Here is a 24032-nt window from a genome sequence, read left to right on the forward strand (position 1 = left end):
CGTCCGCGGGGGCGACGCGAGCTGAGCCGGGCCGGGCCGGGCCCGGGCGCCGAGGAGGCCGCGAGGCGCCCTGTCGCGCTCTGCCCGTCGCGGATGTCGGCGCAGGCGCTGGCTCCACGGGCGCGGCCCCCCCCGGACCCCGAAATACACCCCGGAGAGGGTGGGCGCCGGGGCAGGGAACGTCCGTGCAGACAGGCTTCCAGGAAATGGCGTTTGGAAATTGGAAATCCTTGCGCCGTAGATGAACCTCCGCCCCCGCTTGACGCGCCGTGGAAAAATTAACCAGAAAACATGCCCCCCACTCCATGGGACGCCCAAGGCCTGCACGTTCTGGGGGAGAAAGCGAGGGACAAGCTCTGTGGCCGGGTGAGCGGGATCTCTTAGCCGTACCACCCCAAGAAGGAGCCTTGCAAAAATGTTTTTTGATAAATTGGACCATCAAAATTTAAAATCGGTGTCTTCGAGACACTTGAGAACATAAGCGCATATACTTAACCCTCAGGCTTCAGAAATAAGAAAACAACCGATAGAAAACTGACAAGGGCCTCCCCTGGGGGCGCAGGCGGCGGAGCGCCGGCTCTGGAGCTGCCTGTAGCCTCTGCAGCGCCGGTTCGATCCCCGCCGCCTGGGCGAGACCCTCTCCTGTCTCCCGCTGCTCCCTCGGCAGTGCTTTCGGTCGGTCTGCCTCTTCTGCTCTGTCTCTGGTGAATCCTCTCACCCTCCCACGCCTCTGGCCTGTACTTGTATAAATGAAATAAAAATCCTAAAAAAAAAAACACACAAAAATGTAAAGATATTTCACAAAAGGCAAATGGCAAAGAATAAGGAAACGGGGCCTCCCTGGTGGCACAAGGGGTCAAGTCTCAGCACTAGCCCCAGCCACGGCCACCTGAGTGCAAGCCCCGGCCAGGGAGCTGCCCACAGGGCGCGGCAGACCTCTGCCGTCTCTCCGCGGCGCCCCTCAGCAGTGGATTTCGGTGGATCTGCCGGGTCTGCTCCCCACTCTGCCTCTGGTGAAGCCGGTCACCTCCTGCACCCCTGACCTACACCCCACTTCCTGTATGCATAAATAAATAAAAATAATTTTTTTAAATAAGGAAATGGAAAGATACTGAAGACATTAGTCATTAGGGAAAAGCAACTGAAACTGCAAACAAGCAGACTCACCTGCTCATGGGCGCTTCCAGTGCAGCTGGTGCAGGTGTTCATGTAGACACCCGTGCGTGGACTTGGGCTTTCTTTTCTCTTCAGTAAATAGCTAGGCATGGCACGTCAGAGCCATAAGCCATATTGAACATTTTTATTATTTTTAAACATTTATTTATTTATGCACACAAGAACTGGGGTGCAGGCCAGAGGTGTGGGGGTGAGAGGACTCACCAGACACAGAGTGGGGAACAGAACAGGCAGATCGACTGAAATCCACTGCTGAGGGGAGCAGCAGGGAGACAGGAGAGGTCTGCTGTGCCATGTGGGTAGCTCCCTGGCTGGCTGGGGATGGAACCCGTGCTGCAGTGGCTGGCGATAGCTTGACGACGCTCTGTCTTTAACCCCTGCGCCACCAGGGAGGCCCCAAACATTTTTTTAAAAAATAAACTTTTAATTTTAGAGTAGTTTTAGATTGGCAAAGAACTTGCAGGTAGTACAGAGTTCCCATGCCCTCACCCCATCTGCTGTTAATATCCTCAACTATGATACATTTGTTGCAATTGATGAACCAACACGGATACATAATTATTAACTAAAAATCAGACTTTATGCAGATTTCCTTAAGTTATACCTAACGTCCTGTTCTGGCCAGGCCCCAGCTAGTCTTTAGCCCCCTCTCCGCGATGCCAGTTCTCAGGATCTCCTTGTGGTGATCTTGACGGCGTTGAATACCGGCCCATTGTGTGTACTAGCTGTTCACTGGGGTCAAATTTACTTTTCAATGTACAACTCAGTAGAATTAAGTACATTCGCAGTGTTGTTCCACACTATAAAACACATTTCAGGGAACATGTTTCCAATGAAGGAGTCACCTCCCATTTCTTCTGTCCCTCAGTCCCTGGCGATCACTAATCTGCTTTCTGTCTCTACAGATTTATTTGTTTTGGACATTGCTTAGAAATGGACTCACATGTGGCCTCTCGTGTCGGGTTTCTTCCACTGAACATAATGTTTTTGAGGTTCGTCCCCACGGCGGCCTGGAGAGCACATCAGTCCTTCTTGTAAATGAGTAGTTCTTCAGATGAACACACCGCAGCTTATCCACTTGTTAGCTGATGGATGCTTGGACATTCCCACTTTTTTACTAAGAATGATGCTCTCGTGAACATTTGTGCACAGGGGCATATTTGAATACCTGTTTTCAATTCCTAGGGGGTGTAGACCCTGAAGAGTGGCATTGCTGGGTGTTAATTCCATGTTTACCTTGCTGAGGAACTGAAAACTGCTTCAAAGTGACTGTACCATTTCACATTCCCACCAGCAGTGTAGGAGAATTCTGATTTCTCCACATCCTAACACCTGTCATTACATACATATATATATATAAATAGGCATACTCGTGGTTGTGAAGTAGCGCCCCTCTGTGGTTTTAGTTTGCATTTCCCTAATGTTAAACTTTTTTTTAATGCTTGTTAATCATTTGTATACCTCTGAATAAATATATGTTCAAGCTCTTCATCCACTTCAGGGGACTCCCTGGTGGCCTAGGCATTAAGTCTCAGCGCTATCACCGCTGCGGCATGCGTTCGATCCCGGGCAGGGAGCTGGCCCACATGGCGCAGCACCGTCTTTTTGTTGTTCAGTTCTTCATACTTGGATACTAACCCTTCTCAGAGATATGACTTGCAAATATTTTCTCCCATTTTTGCAGTCTGTCTTTTCATTTAATAGTGTCTTTTGCAGCACAAAAGTTTTTAATTTTGATGAAGTCAAATGTATCTATTTTTTGCCATTTGTCGTTTGTGGGTTTGATGTCATCGCCAGGAATCCATTGCCAAATTCAAGGTCATGAAGATTTGCTGTCTGCTAAGAGTTTTATAGTTTCGCCTCTTATATTTAGGTCTTTGATGCATTTTTAGTTAATTTTCATACATGGTGTAACATGTTCGGGTCTGATTTCATTCTTTTGTATGCGACTCTCCAGTTGTCCCAGCACCGTTTTGGGGAAAGACTATTTATGAAGAGGAATGCTTAAAGAAAATCAGTTGACCATAGGATATGGGTTAATTTCTGGGCTCACTCTTCTATGTCATTGGCCTAGGTGTCCATCTTATGTCAGCGCCACACCATTTGTTACTGAAGCATTGAATTAAGTTTTGAAATCAGGGAATTTGAGTATTCAAACTCTTTCAAGATGGTTTTCAGCTATCTGGGTTCCCATGTGAACCCAATTCTTCGATCAGTTCTTCAGCCTCTAAGGTCATTGGGATTTCAATGGATTTATAGGTCTTTAGGGAGTATTGCTTTCTCTCTTTTTTTAAGATTTATTTTCACTTATTTATGCATACAAGAACTGGGGCGTAAGCCAGAGGTGTGGGAGGAGAGGATTCATGACAGAGTGGGGAACAGAACAGGCAGATGCATGGAAATCCACTGCTGAGGGGAGCAGCGGGGAGACAGGAGAGGTCTGCTGCGCCATGTGGGTCCATCTCCCTTGGCCAGGGATTGAACTCAGGCCACCGTGGCTGTCAGTAACTTGATAACGCTGAGACTTTAATCCCTGCGCCACCAGGGAGGCCCGGAGTACAGCTTTCTTAACAATCCTTTTCTTCAGTCCATGAACATGGAATATTTTCCACTTACTTTTCTTTCATTTCTCAACAAAGCACTGACCCATGTCTAACCAAGTCTGTACCCCTGAACCCTCATTTCCCACCCCCAGATGAGGACAGAGGGGCATGACCCTCCGGACTGCAAGAGCTGGGTCTGTTTTGTGTGGCATGTCCCAACCCAGAGGGGCCAGGGGCCTCCCTTAGGGTTCCCCCCTGATCCTGCCCTGGGCATCATCCTTCCCCAAACTCAGGGGTCCAAGAAAGCTGGGAGTTTCCCCTGTGACATCATAGAGCCAGTTGCCACGGGAGACCTGCAGACCCATCCCCGAGGCAGGGGAGAGCAGGGTCCTGTGGCACAGGCCTGGCTGCTCTCCCCCACACTGGCCCTCCATGGAAGCCTTGGTCTGTGCATTCTCTCAGCTGCGCATAAGAGAAGGTGCCGGGCTGTGGGGAGGAGGAGCGGCAGGATAGACGCCCTCCTGTCCCGACCTGGCCCGACCTGGGCCCCAAGCCACCGGGGTGGCCTCAGGGAATGCATGCTTGGGGGAGGGGAGTGGCCACTGGTCCAGGCCACGTGCCCCCGACCCCTGTTCAATTTCTATCCTGGCACCGGAATACTTTCTAGGGTAGGGGGCTACAGAGGGTGGCAGGAAGCTCTCCAAGTCCTGAAAGAGAGCTTGGTGCCACGCTCTGGGCTCCTCAGGCCTCCCCGTGGGTTGGGAGAGGGAGGAGGTGTGATGGGGGAGGCGGGACAACCGGACTGAGTCCTTCTGACAGACAGGCGGGCCGGGCAGGCCAGAGTGGGTGGACGGGAGCTGGTGAGCGGTCAGTGTGAGGGCGCTCTCAGGCCTGCCCTGCCCACCCCTCCTGCTCTCCCCTCCGCAGATGCAGTGAGCTGGGCCCGAGGACGCGCCAGCCACCCCGATACGCCACCCAACATCTACGAGGGGGGGCTGGGGGCCCAGCAGCAGCAGTGCCCCAGCGCCCAGGGAAGCAAGCCCAAGAACTTCCGGCTGCGCCACCTCCGGGCCCTGGCCCTCTACCTGCCGGGACACATGCGGCCCGCTGGTCAGTGCGAGAGCCACTGGCTGGGCCGCCTGATGGCCGGGGGCTGCCTCCCCAGTCCTCAGGCCATGGCCTGGCCCCTGGACCTGCCACGGGGGACTCTGGGCCCAGGTAACAGCCACTGCTCCACCCTTCTGGAAGCTCAACTGCCCAGGGGCAGCCTGGGAAATACAGGTGAGGCCGAGGCTGGGGCCAGGAGGAACCCCAGGGTAGGACTGGGACTCGGACGTGCCCAGAGGGTGCTTCTCCTCCCGCAAGACTCCTGGGCCCCGTGCTAGCCCTGCCCTGTTGAGGGACGTCGCCAGCTCTCCCCTTGGCTGACGCTCTTTTCCCATCGGTAAAATGAGGGGTTCGGGTTAGATGAGGGGCCTTCCCATTTGTTCCCCTTTCTCGGGGTTCCCTTTAAGAGCTACCGCTCCTCCCCTCTTTGGAGGACACTGGGTTCTGGGGTCACGGGGGGGGGGGGGGGGGGGCTGTGCTGGCCCTGGCGGGGCCCTCCTGACGCCGCCTCTCTCCTCTCCTCAGCTTCCAGTTCCAGTGTGGACGCAGCCAAGGGTGCCCCTCCCCCGCCCCACACAGCCGAAGGCTTGGGGCTCAGGCCCAAGAGGTCCTGGCGGCCTTCAGAGGAGCCCCCGTGTCCTTTGTGCAAGAGAACCCGCTCGGGGGCCCTGGAGAGGCCATAGGGATCCCCTGCCAGGGCTGTTCTCCCGGCTGGACGGGAGGGGCAGGATGCCAGGGATGCCCTCGAGGGGGGCGGGCCCACAGGAAGGGCTCTGCCAGGCTGTGATCCCAGCTGGAGCCTCCGGCCTGTCGCCGGCACGGAATCTGGGTGGGGGGCGGGAGGCGGTCCCGGGAAGGACAGAGAAACAGCAGCCGGGGTGCCCTTGCAGCCTGCTCCATCCCCAGGCAGCCACTGGAGCCCGGGAGGCCGGGCTGAGCGGAGAGTAGCTCCCGAGAGGCCGAGAGGCCGGGGAGCCGCGGGTCTAACCTCAATAAAAGCCAAGGCCAGCACCTACCTGCCCCGCCTGTGGTCATCGGGCCAACCCCATCAGCCCCTGGGCCTGGGCCGGGCGCTCCCACAATAGTCGAGGCTCCCGGGGGCAGAGGGCAAAGGCAAGGCAGCGGGGCTTGGCAGGCTGCGGGGAGGAGCGCGAGGGTCTGGCCGGGCAGAACCTTAGCAGGGGCCTGTCCTGCACGGAGACTGGGCTGCGCCCACCGCTCCACGGGGACCGAATGGCCTGTCCCAGCAGGGTGGACACAGCCCTCCACCCCGAGCTGGGAGAGACTGCGGGCGCCGGCCGGGCTCGCCTGTGCTCAGGGTGGGGGCTGCTTCTCAGCCCAGCTGGCGCTGGGGGCCTCCCTGTGCTTGGGGGCGCCCTGTGCGCTGTGGCTGTCCAGCAGCACGCCCAGCCCTGCTCACCTGACCGCTGGCATCCTGTCCTGTGAAATTGTCTCCAGTGTCTTCTGGGGGTCAGAAGCATGTGAGACACCCCACACCCCTCAACATCACTGGGCCCAGCCTGCTGGGAATCTGAGGGGAGCCCAGGGTCCACCCCGCCCCCGCTGTCTGGCTGGTGGTGGCAGCCAGGCCAGTCAGGTCTGGTCAGCACCGCAGGGGTGTCAGGGATGCGCTGGACACCCACACAGTGGGTTCCTTTCGGAGGTGGGGGTGCTCCCTCAGGTCCCTCCCCTGCCCCTAGACATTGCATAAGTGCCCAGGCTTCTGCCCCTGGGGGTTTCAGAAGTGTGGGTGGCCTGCGTGCGAACCCCAGGCTCTGCATCTGAGCCCACTACCCTCCAGGAACAGCCCAGGGACAGGCAGGGAGGGATGCGGCCACCGGATGAGCCCCCTAGAGCGAGGGACTGCGGCTCGGGAGGGCTGCCCCAGCACCAGCAGCAGCCCAGGCACTCGGCAGGAGCAGGTCCCAGGGGCCGCAGCTCGGGACATGCAGGCCGTGGTGGCCGCCGCAAGCTGTGTCCTGGTGTCCTGGCCCCTGGCAGCAAACCCTCCTTGACCTGGGGCCAGCTCTGGGTCTTGCTTTATCAATGGCATGTGGTGGGAGTGACACGGGGTCACTTCTGGGCACAAAGGAGGCCTGACAGCTTCCAGCATGCCCAGGAAGAAGGCCCCAACGTCGGGGAAACCAACCCAGCCTGGGGGAGGCCACATGGAGGGAACCAAGGCCCAGGCCAAGCTCCTGGCCACCTGGGAGGCAGGCCCTCCTCGGCGTTGTTGCCACTGCCCTGGCAGATGCGTGGAGAGCAGAGCACAGCCCGGAGGACTAACTGAGCTGACCAGCAACCTTCCTAAGTTCCCGAGCTTTCTGGAAGTGCACCTGGAAGAGGCCAAGAAGCAGAATGGGCCCAAGTGGCTGCACCCCATTTCCAGGTGTCACTCTCAGCCCTGGAAGACTGTCCCAGAAACCTGAGTGGGGGGGCCACTGCTGCCTTCAGGGGTCAACCTTTCTACCCTGGCTGCACAACTGACCAAGGGCCCCAGGAAGTCATCCCCTAAACTCGGCGTTGACCCACTGGCAGGCCAAAGTAGACAAGCGCACCTGGTGGAGTAACCAAGAGCGGAGCTGGGGGGATGGATAGGGGGAGGCTGGGGGGCCAGGCCGGCTCCTGCCAGGCCACAGCCCAGCTCTGCAGCTGCCTCAGGCCCCATGCCCAGAGGCGGCCTGGGTGAGCCCCAGCAGGGGAGCCAGGGCATGGGGCATGCCCCGGGCCCATCACTGACCACCTGCATGCTCCTGGGTAGTTCCTGAGCCCCAGGGTGTCCAGAGACTCCAAGGAGAGGTTGGTGGAAACAACTGGTGCCCTGCCTCTGGCTCCCATGATGGGGTGTCCTGGCTCAGGACCCCCCCAGGCTCCTGTGGGGACGGTGCACTGGCCCTAGGTCCTCACCTGATAATGGCGTCGAGCTGCCCTCTCTAAGCCAGGAGCGCGCCCCAGAGGCCTGTCTGACCCAGGCTGAGCGCTGGCCGGACCCTGGCCCGGCAGCTGCTGAGCCCTTCCTGCCTTCAGGGGCGGCAGCCAGTAGCACCCTCAGCTGCAGGCCCCCTGCCAGGGCCGCACTGGCCACAGAACTCGCGTCACGAGACCACGGGCCCGTTGGCTGGGGGACAGCAGCTCCGGGGCCACCCTCAGCCCAGGGCTGACCCCGCAGGGCAGGGCGCGAGAGCAGGGAGCTGCTGCAAAGACGGAGTGACCAGTTCAGGCTGTTTACTCGTTTGTAATGAGACGCAGCGACCCGGTCAGCGCTGGGCTGACGCCGCCATGGGTGCAGGGGCAAGGTCTGTGAGAGCGGTCGTGAAAGTCCATGGCAGAACTTTCCTGAAGACTCTTCCTTTGCCCGACGGGGCAGAAATAAAAATCACATGATCACCGTTGATTCAGATGAAAAAGGACAGCAGCTGGGCCTCCCGTGAGGCCCCCTGGGGAGCCCTGAGGAGGGGAGGACGGACTCCCCTCCGCTGACGGGTGCGGGGTGATGCTGCAGCGCTGGGCGTGCTGCACCCCTCGGAGGGCAGGGCGGCAACAAGCAGCTCTGGGGGTACGGGGTGGTTGAGAAGCCAGGGGTAGCCACTCACGCTTCTCAGGGCTGCCAGCCTCTGTCTTCACAAGGCACAAGCCTGTTCCCAGGCCCCGCCGCATGCTCGCTTCCTCCTGTCTGCACCCAACCTGGACTCTGGGGGCTGGGTGCACCCCCGGGCCCTGGCCACCCCTGTCCTCAGCCCAGTCCCCTACTGCAGCTCAGCCACATGGAACATTCCACGAGCCCAGGGCAGGACAAGGCTGGCAGCAGGAGACTGCTAAGGATTGGGGGCCACCCATATCGGAGAGGAAGCTCCAGAGCTGTATGCCCCCCAGCCCACCACGTGCCAGCCCCTTCAAAAGGGCCCCCAGGCCTCTGCAGGCTGCTGTCCCCTGCCGATGGCCCTCCCGCTCCAAGGTGCCCGTGCTTCAGGGCCAAGTCTGTCCACAAGGGGGGGGGGCTCCTCCTCCCAGCAGCTCACTCCCACTGTGGAGGAAGGTGCAGGCAGGAACGGGCAGTGGGGGAAGAGCCGGGGCAGGGGGGTGGAGCGGGCGCCCTGTCTTTGATCGGGGGCAGCAGAAGAAACAGCACAGTGGACACCGCCACGCTCCAGCCAGCGGGGACGGGGTGGGACGGCTCGTGCACGGGGAAGCAGGAGCAGGGCTGGGCAGGTGGAGGTTTCCCGAGCGGGGAGGAGGCTGGGAAAGCCTGCAGGAGAGAGCAGAAGGGGGCAAAGGTGAAGACCCCACAGCACACACTGCCCAGCCTAGGAGCCCACCATTGGGCCCAGGGTGCCCTTGAGGCCCTAGCCTGCCACCCCGAGGTCCCAGTGCAAATGAAGGCCACGTGGCAGGTGCCAGCCCAGCCGCCACGCACACCGCTGTCACCTTCGCTGCCGTCACCCACTGCCCGCGGGGTCTATGCACAAGGCGTGGGCCGGGGGCCAAGACCCCATTGTGAAGTCTGAAGCGCCCAGCTCCCTGCCATGATGAGGCCCAGGAGAGGTCTGGACAATGTGTCTGCCAGGAGGTACCAGTGGGGCCCTGTTTAGTGGCGCCACTGCTGGTGCTAGGGTGGGGCCCTGGGCGGCCCGGGGGTCAGGGTAGCAGGGCCTGCCTTTCAGTGTGAGAATGAGTGAAAGGCATTTGGAAGTGGGCAGAACCTCCTGGCCAGGGCGTCCCGCACGCCCTCCGAGCTTCCGTAGCTGGGCCCGGGGGACTCAGCTCTCAGCGCCGCTTTCCCACAGCCCCGCACGGCAGGTGCCTGGCCAGCCTTGCTCCCGCCGCTGGAAGTCCCAGGCCTCCACTTGGCACGTCACCCCCCCACCCCCGGCTCTGTCCCCCCGCCCACCTGCTCCGGCCTACCTGTCGGAGATGGGGCACGCGCAGCCCTGCTCTGCTCTGCTGAGCCCGCGTAGCACCGGGCCTGTGGCTGGGGCAGGCCGATGGGCCGGGCGGGTGGCCGCCAGCTCCTCTGCAGAGGCCAGCTGAGGTCAGAAGGCCAGGAAGGCAGGCCCTGCAGGCCACCAAGGGATGGAGCCTGGTGAAGGCTGCCCCGCTGGCATCACATGGTCCGGCTGTACTCGATGCCACCTTTGGTGGAGATGCTGGACCATGGCAGGAAGCTGCAGAGCAGGCTGTGGGCCTGGCGGTAGAGCCTGTGCGGGATGGAGCAGGGGCTCAGGCTGGCGAGCGTAGAGCCCAGGTGCTGGATGTAGTCTGTGGGCCCCGTTAAGGAAAACGGCCTGGCTGCACTGGCCCCGGTGCCCTGAGACAGTCAGCAGGGCCCACACACGACCCCCGAGGCGGCAGGCTGGTGGGCCTCCGCGGGGACAGAAAGCCTCAACAGCATGTTCACAACCTTCGAGGGCAGCAGCGGAGCGAAGGCACAAGGACACTCGGCCGAGGCCAGCAGGTGGAACCAGTGCTCTGCCCCGAGCCCACGGCCTCCAGGTCCTCCCCACGCCCTGACACGATGGCCTGGCACTTCGGAGCCTGGGCACCCACGGACACCCGTGTTCACACAACACAGAGGCCTGTGGGCTGGGGGCGTCTCCTCCTTCCTGGGTATCTCCTTGTGAAATGCTAGCCCCGCTCATTTAACCACCTCACGCAGACGACGCGCTGTTTGGAAGCCACACGCTCAACCATGAGGACGGCTCCTGGCCTTCCTCCCACAGTCTAGGGCCAGTGGGAGCTAAGGGGGAGGTAACAGGCCCCGGGGTCTCTACAGGAAGGTGCGAACCCAAGTGTTCAAGGACAGCCAGGGGCTCTTTCACCCCCTTGTCTGCGTGGCCCTGCCAGCACGTGCGCCCGAGGGCGGCTGTATCTGCTGAGGGCCCGGCTGGAACAGGAGGTGCACTCAGGGCCTGCAGGGTGGGTGGGTGGTCAGACGATGGGTCCACAGGGTTCAGCCAGGCCCTCAGCCTAGGTGGGGACCCGGCACCAAGCGCAGAGCCTGCTCTCTGGACACGCGCTGCGGCGGCTCTCCACAAACGCCAGCCAGCGCCATCTGGCCAGGACAGACTCGCACCCCGAGGCCGGCTGTGAGAATGACAGGAAGTGGCCCCAGCTCCAGGGGTGCCCGCCGCTGCCGGGAGCCGCGCTGGGGCTCTGCAGCCCGACCTCTGCCCCGAGAAGGGAAGGATATAAGAGGGTCCAGGGGGGGTGGCCCCCGTTGATGTAGAGCACGTAGGTGAAGCCGTCCTTGAGGACGCCGCGGATGGAGTAGTAGTAGGGCAGGTAGTGGTGCTGCCGGAAGTCCCTGTTCTCGTAGAAGCTGATGGCGGAGCTGTTGGTGGTGAGCACGTGCAGGTAGATGGCCTTGCAGTGGTCCTGCGCCGTGCTCGAGATGTGGTCCTTCAGGCTCTCCAGCAAGAGGGAGCCTGCGGGGGGAGGGCGCGGGTCATGCGCAGGCAGCGGGCGCGAGGCGTGCCAGGCAGGTGCCCCGCAGAAATCCCCACGGACCCTCTGCCGCTGCATCCGGCGCCCGTGACACCCGCCCCAAAGCCCCGGAGAGTCCTGCTGCCCACAGGACCGTGCGGCCAGGACCGCGGGCTGCGGGCACCCTCCCGGGCGATGGGCCTGCACAGACTCGCCACCCCTACGACACCGGAGAGTGGACCCCTGAGGCCGGGAAAGCCCGGCAGAGACAGGCCTGGCCACAGGTGAGCTGGGGGTACAAAGAGGGAGGGGGACTTGGAGACACGGCTCCCCAGGGTGGCGGGTGTCCCGTAAATGGTGGAGGGGGTGTTTCTGCAGCTGCGCTCTCTGCAGCTGCTCGAGGACACCGCGTGAGCACGCCTCGGGCCCGATTCTGGAAGGAAAGAACTGAGACATGGAGCGAGAGGATGGGCTGAAGGTCGGCGGGCGGGGCGGGGCCGGCAGGCTTGCTGCAGGAGAAGGGGGGAGCCCGAGCTGGGGCCGCAGGAGGTGCTGGGCGCCCTTCACCTATGCCGTGCTTCCTGAACTCCTTCACCACTCCCAGGCTCAGGATGTAGGCGACCTGGGTGTCCACCGAGAAGCTGGAGGCCAGGATATCTCCATCCTGAAGGGAAGGCGGAAGTGAAGTCAGGCCGACGCCGCGCCCGGTCCCAGCTCGGGCGCCCTCGAGCCTGGATGCCCTGGCCACGGTCCCGGGGCCCCCAGGCAGGAGGGGACCGAGCCAGGAGGGTAACGGAGACTGAGGCTCACCGCTCCCACGGAGACAAGGGGGCCCTTCTGGGGGAAAAAATGACATCGGCCCCCACCAAAAAGTCGCTTTCCTGAGGGGCGCGTGGTGGGCCAGGAAGGCGCAGCGGGCGACCGGGCAGAGAGGACGGCACGCAGCGCGCGGAGCCCGCGGAGTCTGGAGAGGCTCCGCAGAGGGGCCCAGGCCGCCACGGTGTCTCCAGCCAAGGGCCCTCCCCAGCCCTCGCCCGCCCCGTGCGGAGCCTGGCGCAGAGACGGAGGGGGCCCTGCACACGGGCGCACAGGCAACCCGCGGGTGGCGGGCCGCTGCCAGGAGGGCCCGGAAGCGGGGGCTCCCCGACGGCGGCCCCTCGTCGCATGGCACAGCTCACCTCTTTGTGTATCTTGGTCCTACTTTTGATTTCAGCCACTATCATCCCCACGATGGCGCCCCTGTAGGTGGCGGCCAGGGAGAAGAACTTCTTGTTGGAGGTGATGTCCCGATACCATGAGTCTGGGTACCTGAAGAGGAGGACAAGGCAGGTGAAGCAGCCACGGGAAGCGCCATGAAGGTTGCGTCTCAGACAGTGGAGCCACGGTGGGCGCGGGGTTTCTCCCTCCAGGCCCCCACCGCAGCCTTCTTAGAGCAGCGCTCTGTCCAGCGGGGCTGGGGTTTCTGATGAAAAGGTGATTTTACGGCATGGAGATGAGCGGGAAAGCCGAGGGCACTGTCCCTGAGAGGACCTGGCGGCTGAGTCAGGAGGGAGGGCTGTGGGTGGCCCTGGGACACATGGGTGACCCCTCGAATTCTGCAGCTTTGGGATTTGGGAGAAGCAGCGTGGAGAGAGCCGCGTTCTCCAAGTGGCACCTGACTCCACAATGCTGTCCTGGGCAGGGTGGGGACAAGCCCTCGGGTGAGGCTGAGGCCAGAGCCGCCAGCGGCTGCTCACCAAGAACAAGGCCAAGCGCTCTCTGGGGGTTGTGAGGTGAGATCACTCAGCACGAGCCCCAGGGCACAGAGGTGACAGGCCAGTCACCGGGCGGGTGCGGAGGCTCTTGGGTGTGTGGGTTTGCTTCGTAACTCGGGACAGTCAAGCCAGGTTAGCTGGGACGCCTCTCCTGAGACCAAGAGCTAGAGGAGGCGGTGACCCCTCAGTGACGCAGCAGAGGGACTCAGCTCCACTGTGCAGAGGCCAATGATTGCCTCCTGCCAGGTTCCACCAGGCCTGAGCGTGCAAGCCCCCGCCCGGGCCTCCAGGCCTCTAGAAGCCTCGCTGACGCCGGCCAGAGGGACTGCAGCCCAGGCCTGTCTCGGAACCCGAAGCCTCAGGCCCAAGAGGCTGCAAGAAGAGGCAGCACCTGGGGGCTCTCCCCAGCCCAGGGCACTCCATGGGGTCACATGCCTCCTGACTGAGTTCTCTCGCCGCAGGAGCGCCACGTGTGTGTGACAGAGAAGTGGAGGAAACAGACAAAAAAGACACAGGACATCGCTGACGTGAGTGGTCTGGCCCCACGCCGGCCCCTTGCGCTCCCGGGAGCCTGTGCCTCGGGCATGTCGCGGCCGTGGTACACAGCGGGCCCCGGAGGGCTGGTCTCCAGCAGCACGTCCGAAGACGAGGGCTTGCCCAGACACCCCGACGGCCGACTCCAGGCCCACGGTCCTGCCGTCACGGCTCCCCGAGGCCTGCCCGCCCGCACGCCCGCCCCGATCCCCACCACGACGTCACAGCAGCACTGGCTGGACACCCGGGAGGCGATGGCTCCCAGCCACGCCCTTTTGGGGGCTCTTCCAGTCAGGAAGGAGGTGGGTGTGAAGGGCTGGGCAGCCATCGGGGAGCGGGCCGGGCCCGTGGCCCCTGAGGTGCCTGGTGCCCGCCTCCACCCGCGGCCGCGGCCCACTTACTCAATGGGGAACCAGTCTCCACACAGACGCTTCACGGTGTCTATGTCATCGCGGCAGAGGAGGCGCAGGCTGACCTCGCTGAGGGCGCTGGACGGCACCACCTCTGTCATCCACACCTGCAGGGAGAGGTATCAAGGGGGCGGCTGCACCCTCCTGGCCCACTGCCTGCCAGACACGTTCCCCGTGCCCGCTCCTACCTGGGCAGCCGACGAGGCGGGCAAGCCCACCCGCCCCCAGGGGGTCCCGGTCACATGTGGGGGTCGCCGTCCCTCCCACATCCCACAGCAGGCGTCACCACCCCTGCCGCTCAGGGAAGGAAACTGAGGCTCAGGAAGGGCTGGCGGGACCAGTGCTCAGGATGCCCTCAGGGCTCACCGGGGTGTCCCCAGCCCCACGGGGGGCAGCCCCTCTCTGGGGTCTCCTCTCAGCCCCAAGCTCCGTCAGGCTGCAGCCCGTCTCCCTGGCTGCTCTCGTGTCTCCCTCCCGCCCCGGCTCTCCAGGGCATGGGCATGGGCACTGGACCCGGATGGCAGCCCCAGGCCTCACTCCCTCGGGGGCAGCCTCACAGTCCCATGGCCGCAGGGGCCGTTCCTGGGGTCACAGGGCACAGCACTGGCCAGGTGGGTCATTGCTCCCCCCTACCCAGCAGAGGGAGACTCGGGACAGAAAAAAGGAGACTGTGGGAGAGACCAACACACAGTCAGGAGCGGCCCTGTGTTTCAGGGAAGGGCCAGGCTGCAAGTCCGTGCAAGTGGGCGCTGCAGCGGAAGCACCTGGCTCATGCACTCAGCAGAGGCTATCAGACCCCTGGGTCCAGAGTGCTGGGAGTGGGCGCAGGGCCCCCCAAGAAGCTGAGTATCAACAGCAGGGCCAGCTCAGGGCCAAGAAAATGAGGAAAGTCAAGAGGCCCCAGTCCATGGGCCTCCCTGGTGGCACAGCAGGTTGAGCGCAGCGCTGTGAAGCTCTGCCCGTAGCCTCTGCAGCGCGGGTTCGATTCCCGGCCCGCCAGGGAGATACCCACATGGCGCGGCAGACCTCTCCTGTCTCCCCGCTGCTCCCCTCAGCAGTGTGTTTCAGTCATCTGCCTGTTCTGCTCCCCACTCTGTCTCTGGTGAGTCCTTTCACCCTCCCGTGCCGCTGACCTGTACCCCAGTGCTTGTATACAAATAAATCTTGAAAAAAAAAAAAAAAGAAGCCCCTGCCCAAGCCCTGAGCCTGTGGAGCAAGTCAGCGGCGAGCGGGGGCGGTGTCTTCAGGGGGCAAGCAGACGCTTGCATGTGGGGGAGGGCGCCTCCGCGGAGGGTGGCATCTCGGCCATGGGCCATGGTGAAGGCCAGGGCACCTGAGACAGCGCCCCAAGCCTGGGACAGAGCCCCGCGGGCGGGGGAGGCCCCCTGGGCTCACAGCTCTGCACCAGCGTGGTTCTGGCTCAGGGTGACATGATCTTTGTTTCAGATTTTGCTCTTCCGTCTTCCTTTCTCGTCTGACGTCCACGTAAAGCGGGCGGAGGCGGAGGGCCGTTCTCGGGCCGTGCTCCTCCCAAAGGTGCTGGGCTGGCCTCGCTCAGGCACAGCCCCCGGCGGGTCTGGGGGCACATCAGAGCAGGGGTCAGGCCAAGAGTGTGCACACAGGAGGGCAGGGGTGGCAGGTCAAGCAGCAGAACGACAGGCCAGGTTTGGGGGGAGACGAGGAAGACGAGAGCCAAGAGTATGACCGGGGAAGGGGACACGGAACTGGGGCCAGAGATGCCGGGCCAAGGGCAGACCCTCCCGGGCGTGTGGCAGCGCCCTGCTGGCCCGCACAGTCACGCGGGGACCCTGGGCCAGCCGGGTTGGCTGCCCACGGGCTTGGCTGCCCACAGGCTCCTGGCCTGGTGGCTTTGCAGGCAGGGGCGGGGGGGGGGGGGTCCCAGTAGGACACCCAACTGGGGCGCCCTGAAATATGATCCCCGGTTCAGATCCCAGGTTGGTAACCAGAACAAACAACAACAAAAGCCCCTGTAATGAGGGGGGGGCCAAGAGGTAGGAGAGTGTCTGGGGGTGATGTCAACCGAGTTCTTGACCTGCACCCACACCCTGAGCGGGGCTGATGCCTGACCAGGTGCGGGGGCGGGGGGGGGCTCTTCCAGGCAACTGGACGCAGAGTGGGCGAAAGGGAACCCGCTCCTCAGTGCAGAAGGAGAAAGTGCAGGAGGGGCAGCGGCTTCCAGGAACCCCCCCCCTGCCACCAGGGGTTTCGCCTCACTTCTCGGGGTTTGCATTTAAGAGCCTTCAGAATTAAGTCGATGTTAAACATGAAAGTGGGTCAGCTTTGGCACAAATGAGCACTTGATCACAGGCTAGCTTTTACAGCCAAAATGATTTTTAAAAGCTCAACCACCTGCCGGCATTTGCTCCTGGCGCGAGGAGCAGCTGTCTGCCGCGCGCTGCTCATTTCTGTGTGGAAGAGCTGTTTCAAAATGAGCTCAGGAAGAAAGACTTCAGGTGGCGTGTGGAAACGTGAACACATTTCCCTGTGAAAATAACTGAACCGTCTGCTTTTTAATTTGTAACAACCTGGAGATTTTACTGCATCTCTTCAAATTACAGGTAGAATGATGACCCATTTTGCCCCCAAATAAACTCTCCTAGCATCGCCTTGTAAACCTCGTGCCCTGGAATAGCACCGGTGCCCAAAACAAACCCGCCAACAGCGCGCCCAGTGAGGAAGCAGGGGGCACTGCGCCCGGCCGCCAGCACTGGCGAGGTACGTCCAGGGCGCCCGCGAGCCATCACAGGGCGGTCCTGCAGTCACGCGAAATCCAAGCTTTAAAAATATTTGCAAGTATGGCCTCCCCTGGTGGCGCAGCGGTTGCGCGCTGGGCTGCGAGGCTGCCTGCAGCCTCTGCAGTGCCGGTTCGATCCCGGGCCGCCGGCGAGGGTCCCACAAAAAAAATTTTACAAGTTTGGGGCCTCCCCTGGTGGCGCAGGCGGTCGAGCACAGCGCTGCGCAGCTGTCTGCAGCCTCCGCGGTGCCAGTTTGATTCCCGTTCCGCCTGGGAGAGTCCCACATGGCACCACAGACCTCTCCTGTCTCCCCGCTGCTCCCCTCAACAGTGTCCCTCTGCCTGTTCTGTTCCCCGCTCTGTCTCTGGTGGATCCTCTCACCCTCGCACACCTCTGGCCTGTACCCCAGTGCTTGTATAAATAAATAAATCTTAAAAAAAAAAATTTGCAACCTTGAAGACAACCATAAGAAAAAAAAGACTTTAAAGAGACAGTCCCCTTTTCTTGAAGGAGGAAAAGGCGCTTCTAGGCCTTTCTCTTTACTCTGTACACACACTCCTGGTGCAGTCAGAGCCCGCCAGGCCTGTAGTGGGAGACGCGGAGGGCCTGCTGGGCTGCCCTCGAGAATCACTGCTCAGGCCCTCTTGAGTCTCCTACAGAAGAGCTAATCTCTCTAATGGGAATGGGCGAGGGTGCGGGGCACACTCCCGGGTGGGAGCTGAGCTGTGTGTACACCACGACCACCCCAGCCCGGCCCTTTGCACGCATATTTCCCTGAGCAGGTTCCGAGCCAGAGTGCCAAGGGGAGGCGACCTAACTGCGACCTAGAAGCAGAAGCCAGGGCACACCTGGGCACGGGGCCCACAGGGGTGCCGCAGCCCCTGCCTGGGAGAAGCAAGGTCGGCGGGGGCTCCAGCGCTCCCATGGGCACCACGAAACTTTCGAGCACCAACACGGTGCTGCGGGCGCTGCGGTGCTCGCCGTCTTTGGGGATCCGCCCGCTGACTGCGATGAAATCGCTGTCTGTCTGTCTGTCCCGGTGGGTTCCGAGGTGGGTTCAGCGCTTCCACCTTGCGGCGCAGGCCGTTCCTCGGCTGCACAGACAGGCGCCTCAGACTGGGCGTCTGATGGCCACCACGACCCAGAAGCGAACCGCAAGACCGGCCCTGGAACGGCAAAGCGCCGTCCTCTCGTTCTTCCTGCAAAAGCAGAGCCTTCCCTGTCCACGCCGTCCCCTCTGCTGCTTCCTCTCAGCCGGCTCCCTGTCCTGGGCACTTATTTCCCACATCGCTGCCAGGAGGTAAAGTCATTGTGAGGCAACGAGCGCTACTCACCACCAAGGAGTTTAAAAACTCCGCGAGGTCCACACAGGGGGCCCAGGCTGGAGTGTTTGGAGTCTGCAGTTGGGGGATGTGGCTGGGGCTGACCTGTTGCACGCGCTGCCCGACCACCTAAGATCCGCACTGTGGCCACCCAGGGTGACAGTCAGTACCTGCCAACCCCCGCCCTGGGGCAGGAGGGCCATGGAGCACCTGGGCCAACTGCTGGCCTGGACTGCGGAGCACTTCCTCAGCAGGCCCCGCCCCAGCCCGCGGACGCCCTTCCTGCCACGCCTGTCCCTGAGCAAAGGTCTGAGGGTCAGAGGAAGAGAAACCCCCACAGGTGCTCACTGGGCTGTCAGACCTGCAGATCCCGCCGTAGTCAGCAGTGGGGGAGCTGGGTGCCCCAGGAGACACAGAGGGAGAGTCTGGAGGCAGGAGATGCCCCCTTCAGAGAAGACGCTGCCTGGGGGGCAGCTGGCTCTCGGCTGTCCCAGACCAGCGGGGGCTTCGCCCTGGACTCAGCCCCGAAGACTCCCGACTACATCGTGGGGCCTTTGCTCACAATGATGGTCAGCCTCCTTTCAAGTGTCTGTGACCCCCTCAAACCCCCTAACCCGGGCAATGTCCCTCCATCCCGCGTGGGCAAGCGGCGGCGGAGCCAGGTCAAGGCCAGCAGGGGTGTTGTTATGACACACACAAGCGCGCCGCCAAACACACACAGGGACAGTCACTTCCAGCCGCAGCCCAGAGAGGCTGAGAGGACCCGGGACATTTTTAGGAGGGTATTTTCTGTCCGGGCCTGCTGACACTGGCTGCGGCTTCGTTCCTCCGCGGGTTTTACTGTCTTCAGGGATCCCAGGGTCGGGCCAGCTGAGTGGGACCCTCCGCCCTCCCTCCCGCCCTCTGCACCTGAATTCCTGGCAGGTCCCTCCTGGAAGAGGGGCCGGCGCCACATGCCCTGCTGACGTCTGTCCGTCTGCAGAGAGACAGAACTCACATCCCAGCCCCCTCCAGGCGCTTTTAACCTTCAACCCCTTCAACCCCGGCCCCGGGAGCTTAAGGCGAGTCATCCCCGGAGCTTAAAGCGAGTCGCCCCCGAGCTTAAAGCAAGTCGGGACTCTGAGAGCGCAGGACTCTGTTCGGTTCCGGCCTGTGTCAGTCGCGCTGGTGTTCAAGGCTCCCCCACTCCGGCCCGGCTCGCGCCCCGGCACCCCCCGCACCCCAAGCGCTTCCTGGGGCGCCGCGGCGTCGGGGTGCGGGCTCCGGTCAACCGCGAGGCCGGCTGCGACCTCCGGGCTCCGGACGGCCGCGGTGGGGGGGGGGCGCCGCGCCCTCGCCCTTCGGGGCAAAGTGAGTCTCACCGAGCGGGAGCCGGGGCTCCGGCGCCGGGGCCCCGAAGGGCAACGTCCCGCCCCCTGCGGGGTGACTCGGGGCGCTGCTCCCCGCCCGGGCTCCCCGCGGTCCGGGCAGGCCCCCCGCTGCCCCGTCTCCCCGGGGGGCAAGGGCGGGGGCCCGGGAGCTCCCGGCAGCGTCGGGGCGCCCGGCCGGCGCGCGGGCAGGAGGCGGGGCCGGCGCCGGGAGCCCCGCGGGGCTCGGCGCGGGCACCTGCGCGCAACAAGTGCCGGGCGGAGCGCGGGGCCGGGGCGGCGGCAGCGCCCCGGGAGCCGCCGGCCCTCCGCTCGGGGAGCCCCGCCGGGCGGGGCGCCGGACCCCGCGAGCCGACGCGCCCGTCGTCCCGGGCCCGGCCCGGCGAGCCCGGCCGAGGCCGCCCCCCGCCCCCGCGGGCCGGGGTCCCCCGCCGGGCCCGCGCCCGCCCCCCCGCCCCGGCGGGACCTCACCTCGGGCGGGAGCCGGCGGCAGCGGAGGGGGGGGGCGCTCAGCGCATCCTGGGGTCGCCGCGCGCGGGGAGCGGGGCCGCGCGGAGCCCGCAGAGTTATGTAACCCGCAGGGGCCGCAACCGGGACGGAGGCGGCGGCCCGCGGCACTTCCGCCTCCCGCGCCGGGCCGGCGGCGCAGCCGGAAGCCCATTGGCCACGGGCGCCCACGTGGGCGCCGCCTCCCGACGCCGACGGCGCCATCTTCGAAGAGGGCGGGTCTCGCGCGAGGCGGGGACGCCGGTGGGCGGGGCGGGAGCCGGAGCCTCGGTTCGGCCCGCGCCCTGCGCGCGGCTCCGGTTCTGCGCTGACCCTTCCTTTCCTGGTGGGAACGCGGGTCCCGGCCTGGTGTGGGGAGGCAGCACCAGGCCTGTCTCCCCACGAAGCCGTGTCGGGCCGGGGCGGGCGGCCCCCCAGCCGCAGGAGGGGCTCTGGCGCGGGCTCTGGTCAGTGTTGTCGCGAGGGACCCGTGTGCAGCAAAATCTGACGCTCGCCTTAGCGCAGCTGGGTCTTCGCTTTCGAACAGCCCACATCGCCGGAGGGAGGACCAGAACCTGCTCACAGCCAGAGACTAGAATGGTCAGCCCTGGAGGGACTGAATTCGTACCCAGCAGACTCCGCGTTCTCGCAGGATAAAGCACTGTGCACACCCCGTGAAGTAACGCCGTGTCAGAATGTTTTTAAGAAGCACATTCTAGGCCTCCCTGGTGACGCAGGGGTTAAGTCAGCACTAGGAAGCTATCCACAGCCATCCCTGGCCAGGGAGCTGACCCCCAGGCAGGGAGCTACCCACATGGCGCAGCAGGCCTTTCCTGTCTCCCCGCTGCTCCCCTCAGCCGTGGATTTCAGTCAAACTACCTGTTCTGTTCCCCACTCTGTCTCTGGGGAGTCCTGTCACCGCCCCACCCCCATCCCCACCCCACCCTGCACCCCAGACCCCAGCTATTGTATGCATAAATAAATAAACCTCTAAGATAAAATAAAACAGCATATTCTAACATTTTGACAAGATAAAGGTACGTGAAGAGATAGATGCTTTGCAGGTGATGGGTAGAAAGAGATCAAGAGCAGCACAGCCCACAGGCAAGTAGGGCCATCTACTCACTACAGAAGATGAGAGTAGTGGCTGGCGGAACCTTGACATAGGTGAGGCAACCTGCATTTTCTTTTCTACAACAGTTTCTCTAAGTTGCTATTTTTTAAAAGGCTGGAAAATCCTTTGGACAAAAGGAAGATTAGTATAAAACTATTCACCACTCTGTACAGCTACCTGTTTAAGTACCAGTGTTGTGCTACTGCTAGCAAAGATGGGCTTGGTGAACCTCGTTCCTTTGGAACATTGTGAGCACTCCGCACAAATTTATACTTAGTGTCATTATTAAATGATAATTACACTTGTTGCAAAAAATTATATAAGATCGATTAGAAACACCCACACAACACTGCAAGATAAATGAGGGTGGAACAGTGGAGAATGAGGTGGGGGTGTGAAATGCATACTTTGAAGCCCCACATCACTTCCAGGCAGGCTGCAGATTTAACTCTAACCTTTCTGGAATCCACCTTAAAGAGAAGAATTGACAAGATTCAGGGAGGCAATGTGTCAGAAATGGCACACTGGCAAAAGGCCTTTTGTCCTGTACCTTCTTCTCATTTAAATAACCACGGTATGGCCTCCTCAGTGGATCAGCGGGTTGAGTGCCGCAGTGTGAAGCTGTCCGCAGCCTCTGCAATGCGGGTTCAATCCCCGGCCAGGGAGCTGCCCACATGGCGCAGCAGACCTCTCCTGTCTCCCCGCTGCTCCCCTCAGCAGTGTAGATCTGCCTGTTCTGTTCCCCACTGTCTCTGGTGAATCCTCTCACCCCCCACACCTCTGGCCTGTACCCCAGTTCTTGTATGCAAGAACTTTAAAAAAATGAGTCTGGGGGCCTCCCCGGTGGCGCAGTTGTTGAGCGCTGGGTTGCGAAGCTGCCCGCGGCCTCTGAAGCGCCTGTTTGATCCCAGGCTTCTCCCCGGCCACCGGAGGAGGGTCCCACATGGCGCGCAGACCTCTCCTGCCGCCCGCTGCTCCCCTCAGCAGTGTACTTCGGTCCTTCTGCCTGCTCTGCTTCCCTCTCTGGCTCTGGTGAATTCTCTCACCCTCCCGCGCTTCTGACTGTACCCAGTGCTTGTATAAACAAAACAAACAAACAAATAAATAAAATAAATAAAACATGCCTCTATTAAAAAAAATGCTCTATAAAAAAATGAGTCTGATTATTTTTTACATCCCTTTAATAAGAGTATCAAAGATTGCACTCATGACAAGTTTTTCAAGTCATATAAAGCAATCTTCATTTTTAATTCAAATTAAATCCAAGCTGCACTTTTATTCTTTTTTTAATAGTTGGTTTTTAAAAAAGATTTATTATTTTAAAAGATTTATTTATGCATGCAAGAGCAAGGGTACAGGCCAGAGATGCCGGGGGGTGAGGAGATTCACCAGAGACAGAGTGGGGAGCAGAACAGGTGGATCCACTGAAATCCGCTGCTGAGGGGAGCAGCGGGGAGACAGGAGAGGTCTGCTGAGCCCTGTGGGTAGCTCCCTGGCCGCCCTGGGGGAATCAAACTCAAAGCTTCCCAGTGCTGTGCTTAACCCCTTGCACCACCAGGGAGGCCCGAGACTCCTAATTTTCTGTTAAAGCACCAATATACTTCCCCGCCCCCCCCAAACATCTTATAAAGCAACTAAAAAAAATTTTTTTTAATTGAGGTAACACTGGTTTACAACACTGTGCGTGATTTGGGGGAACAGGCTCACGCTCCTCAGATGGATGACCGCACACCAGCCCCACCTGAGCACACTAAGCCACCCGCTCCCTCCCCGCTGGGTCCGCCCCAAACTGGCCGTTTGGACACTATTCCCCAGGGGGCCGGGAGAGGCTTTCTGGGCTCCTCGGAGCTGAGGACAGCGAAGCTGTAAACGGCCGCGCTGACCCGAGCAAGGCGCGGGGGGGGGGGGGGGGGCTCTTCGGTTTTCTACTTTCAACCGCTGCCCCGCGGCGCCCGTGTCGGCAACCGGGAAACGCGCGGCAGCAGGGCGGAGCCAGCAAGCGGCCTCCACCGGCCTGAACGTCGCCCCCCACCCCAAGGTTCGGGGGGTCGCTGAGACTCGGGGGGCTCACTGCTCAAAGCAAGACTGGGCCCCGACCTCCGGGCCTCGGTCCCCGGCGACCCAAATCTCAGGTCCACATCTCGGTTCCGAATTTCTTTCGGGTTCCGGGGTGTCCCCTCTACCACGAAGCACCACGTCCCTGCGGGGGTCACCCTAACGTCCCCCTCCCTCGGGTGGACGCGCACCGAGCTCGCCGGGGAGACCCGGCCAGCAGAACCGGAAACACGTGCCTGGAGAACAGGAAACTACAGCTCCCAGCAAGCTCTGCGGGCCCGCGCCCTCCGTCGGGGGCTCGATTGGTCAACCCACGAGCAGGACGGCCCCCTCGGCGGCCATGGCAGCCAATCACAGGGCAGGGTCGTGCACAGGCACAGAGCGGGCGCGCCCCACCGCCTCGGGGAGCCCCGGCCTGGGCTGCGTGGGGCGTCTCCCGCGGGCGCAAGGTCTCGGCCTCGCTGCTTCCGCCCGGGCGGCGGGGAGTTTCTAAGGTGACGAGTCCCGGCGTGCTAAGAGGGTCCTGGCCGGGGAGTCGGCCTCTCGACGCCGGCCGGGGAGCGCGGCTGCAGGCGCAGATCTTCCCGGTGCTGGGGAGCTGGGGGGGCGGGGGAATAGGGCGCGCGGGGAATGGGCCCCTCCAAGGTCTGTTCGCTTAGCTCCGTCCCGAAGTCCCTGTGGCGACTTGAAGGGGGCAACCCCCCCCCCAGATGGCGTCCCCGCAGGCGACAGCAGGCGCCTGGGTGACACCACCGCCTGCTCCCATTCCCAGTCCTGGTCGCTGCGCCCCGGCCTCCGCCCGGCGCCCCTGAAGAGGAGCTCTCCCTCTGCTCAGATCTCACGTCTGAGCCGAGAACAACCCAGGACTTCTTTAAAATTAGTTTTCATTAAAATGAAGGTTACTACTAGAGTTCTTTTGTTTCTAAGCAGATTTTCGAAGGAGCACTTTTTTTGGTATACTTTTTTTTTCCTGTAACCAAATATAATA

At 62.0% G+C, this 24032-nt stretch overlaps 2 protein-coding genes across 7 annotated transcripts; one reads left to right on the plus strand and one right to left on the minus strand.

Annotated features, from left to right (window-relative positions):
- Positions 1 to 103: 103 nt before the first annotated feature.
- On the plus strand, positions 104 to 5829 carry CUNH16orf90 (chromosome unknown C16orf90 homolog). 4 transcript variants are annotated; one of them, XM_054693866.1, is made up of 4 exons: positions 332 to 366; positions 2082 to 2168; positions 4647 to 5000; positions 5352 to 5829. In XM_054693866.1, the coding sequence occupies exons 3-4, from the start codon at positions 4817 to 4819 to the stop codon at positions 5507 to 5509; spliced, it is 342 nt and encodes a 113-aa protein (XP_054549841.1). In that variant the 5' UTR covers positions 332 to 366; positions 2082 to 2168; positions 4647 to 4816; the 3' UTR covers positions 5510 to 5829. The 4 variants fall into 4 exon arrangements, with proteins under 4 accessions (XP_037363613.1, XP_054549841.1, XP_037363615.1 ...); XM_037507716.2 differs by lacking the exon at positions 2082 to 2168 and having other exon boundaries at positions 104 to 366; XM_037507718.2 differs by lacking the exons at positions 332 to 366; positions 2082 to 2168 and adding an exon at positions 3955 to 4197.
- Positions 5830 to 9893: 4064 nt separating this feature from the next.
- NAA60 (N-alpha-acetyltransferase 60, NatF catalytic subunit) lies at positions 9894 to 19945 on the minus strand. 3 transcript variants are annotated; one of them, XM_037507722.2, is made up of 6 exons: positions 15340 to 15727; positions 13936 to 14051; positions 12425 to 12554; positions 11814 to 11910; positions 11014 to 11248; positions 9894 to 10084 (listed from the first exon to the last, which is right to left on the minus strand). In XM_037507722.2, exons 2-6 carry the CDS (start codon positions 14043 to 14045, stop codon positions 9928 to 9930), a joined length of 729 nt encoding a protein of 242 aa, XP_037363619.1. In that variant the 5' UTR covers positions 14046 to 14051; positions 15340 to 15727; the 3' UTR covers positions 9894 to 9927. The 3 variants fall into 3 exon arrangements, with proteins under 3 accessions (XP_037363619.1, XP_037363618.2, XP_054549842.1); XM_037507721.2 differs by lacking the exons at positions 9894 to 10084; positions 15340 to 15727 and adding an exon at positions 19861 to 19945 and having other exon boundaries at positions 10477 to 11248; XM_054693867.1 differs by lacking the exon at positions 9894 to 10084 and having other exon boundaries at positions 10477 to 11248; positions 15340 to 15734.
- Between the last annotated feature and the right edge of the window lie 4087 nt (positions 19946 to 24032).

Source organism: Talpa occidentalis, unplaced genomic scaffold (assembly GCF_014898055.3).
Source record: "Talpa occidentalis isolate TD23 unplaced genomic scaffold, MPIMG_talOcc4v2.1 talOcc4.12, whole genome shotgun sequence".
Lineage (NCBI taxonomy): Eukaryota > Metazoa > Chordata > Mammalia > Eulipotyphla > Talpidae > Talpa > Talpa occidentalis.

Bases quoted from the DNA above. Each gene is read 5' to 3' on its own strand.
- NAA60 (XM_037507721.2), bottom strand. From the start codon at position 14,045: ATGACAGAGGTGGTGCCGTCCAGCGCCCTCAGCGAGGTCAGCCTGCGC. The intron at 12,555-13,935 runs GTAAGTGGGCCG...CCTCCTCTTCAG, and splicing joins GGAGACTGGTTCCCCATTGA to GTACCCAGACTCATGGTATC. The intron at 11,249-11,813 runs GTGAAGGGCGCC...CTCCCCCCGCAG, and splicing joins GTTCAGGAAGCACGGCATAG to GCTCCCTCTTGCTGGAGAGC.
- CUNH16orf90 (XM_037507716.2), top strand. From the start codon at position 306: ATGGGACGCCCAAGGCCTGCACGTTCTGGGGGAGAAAGCGAGGGACAA. The intron at 367-4,646 runs GTGAGCGGGATC...TCCCCTCCGCAG, and splicing joins GGGACAAGCTCTGTGGCCGG to ATGCAGTGAGCTGGGCCCGA. The intron at 5,001-5,351 runs GTGAGGCCGAGG...TCCTCTCCTCAG, and splicing joins GGGCAGCCTGGGAAATACAG to CTTCCAGTTCCAGTGTGGAC.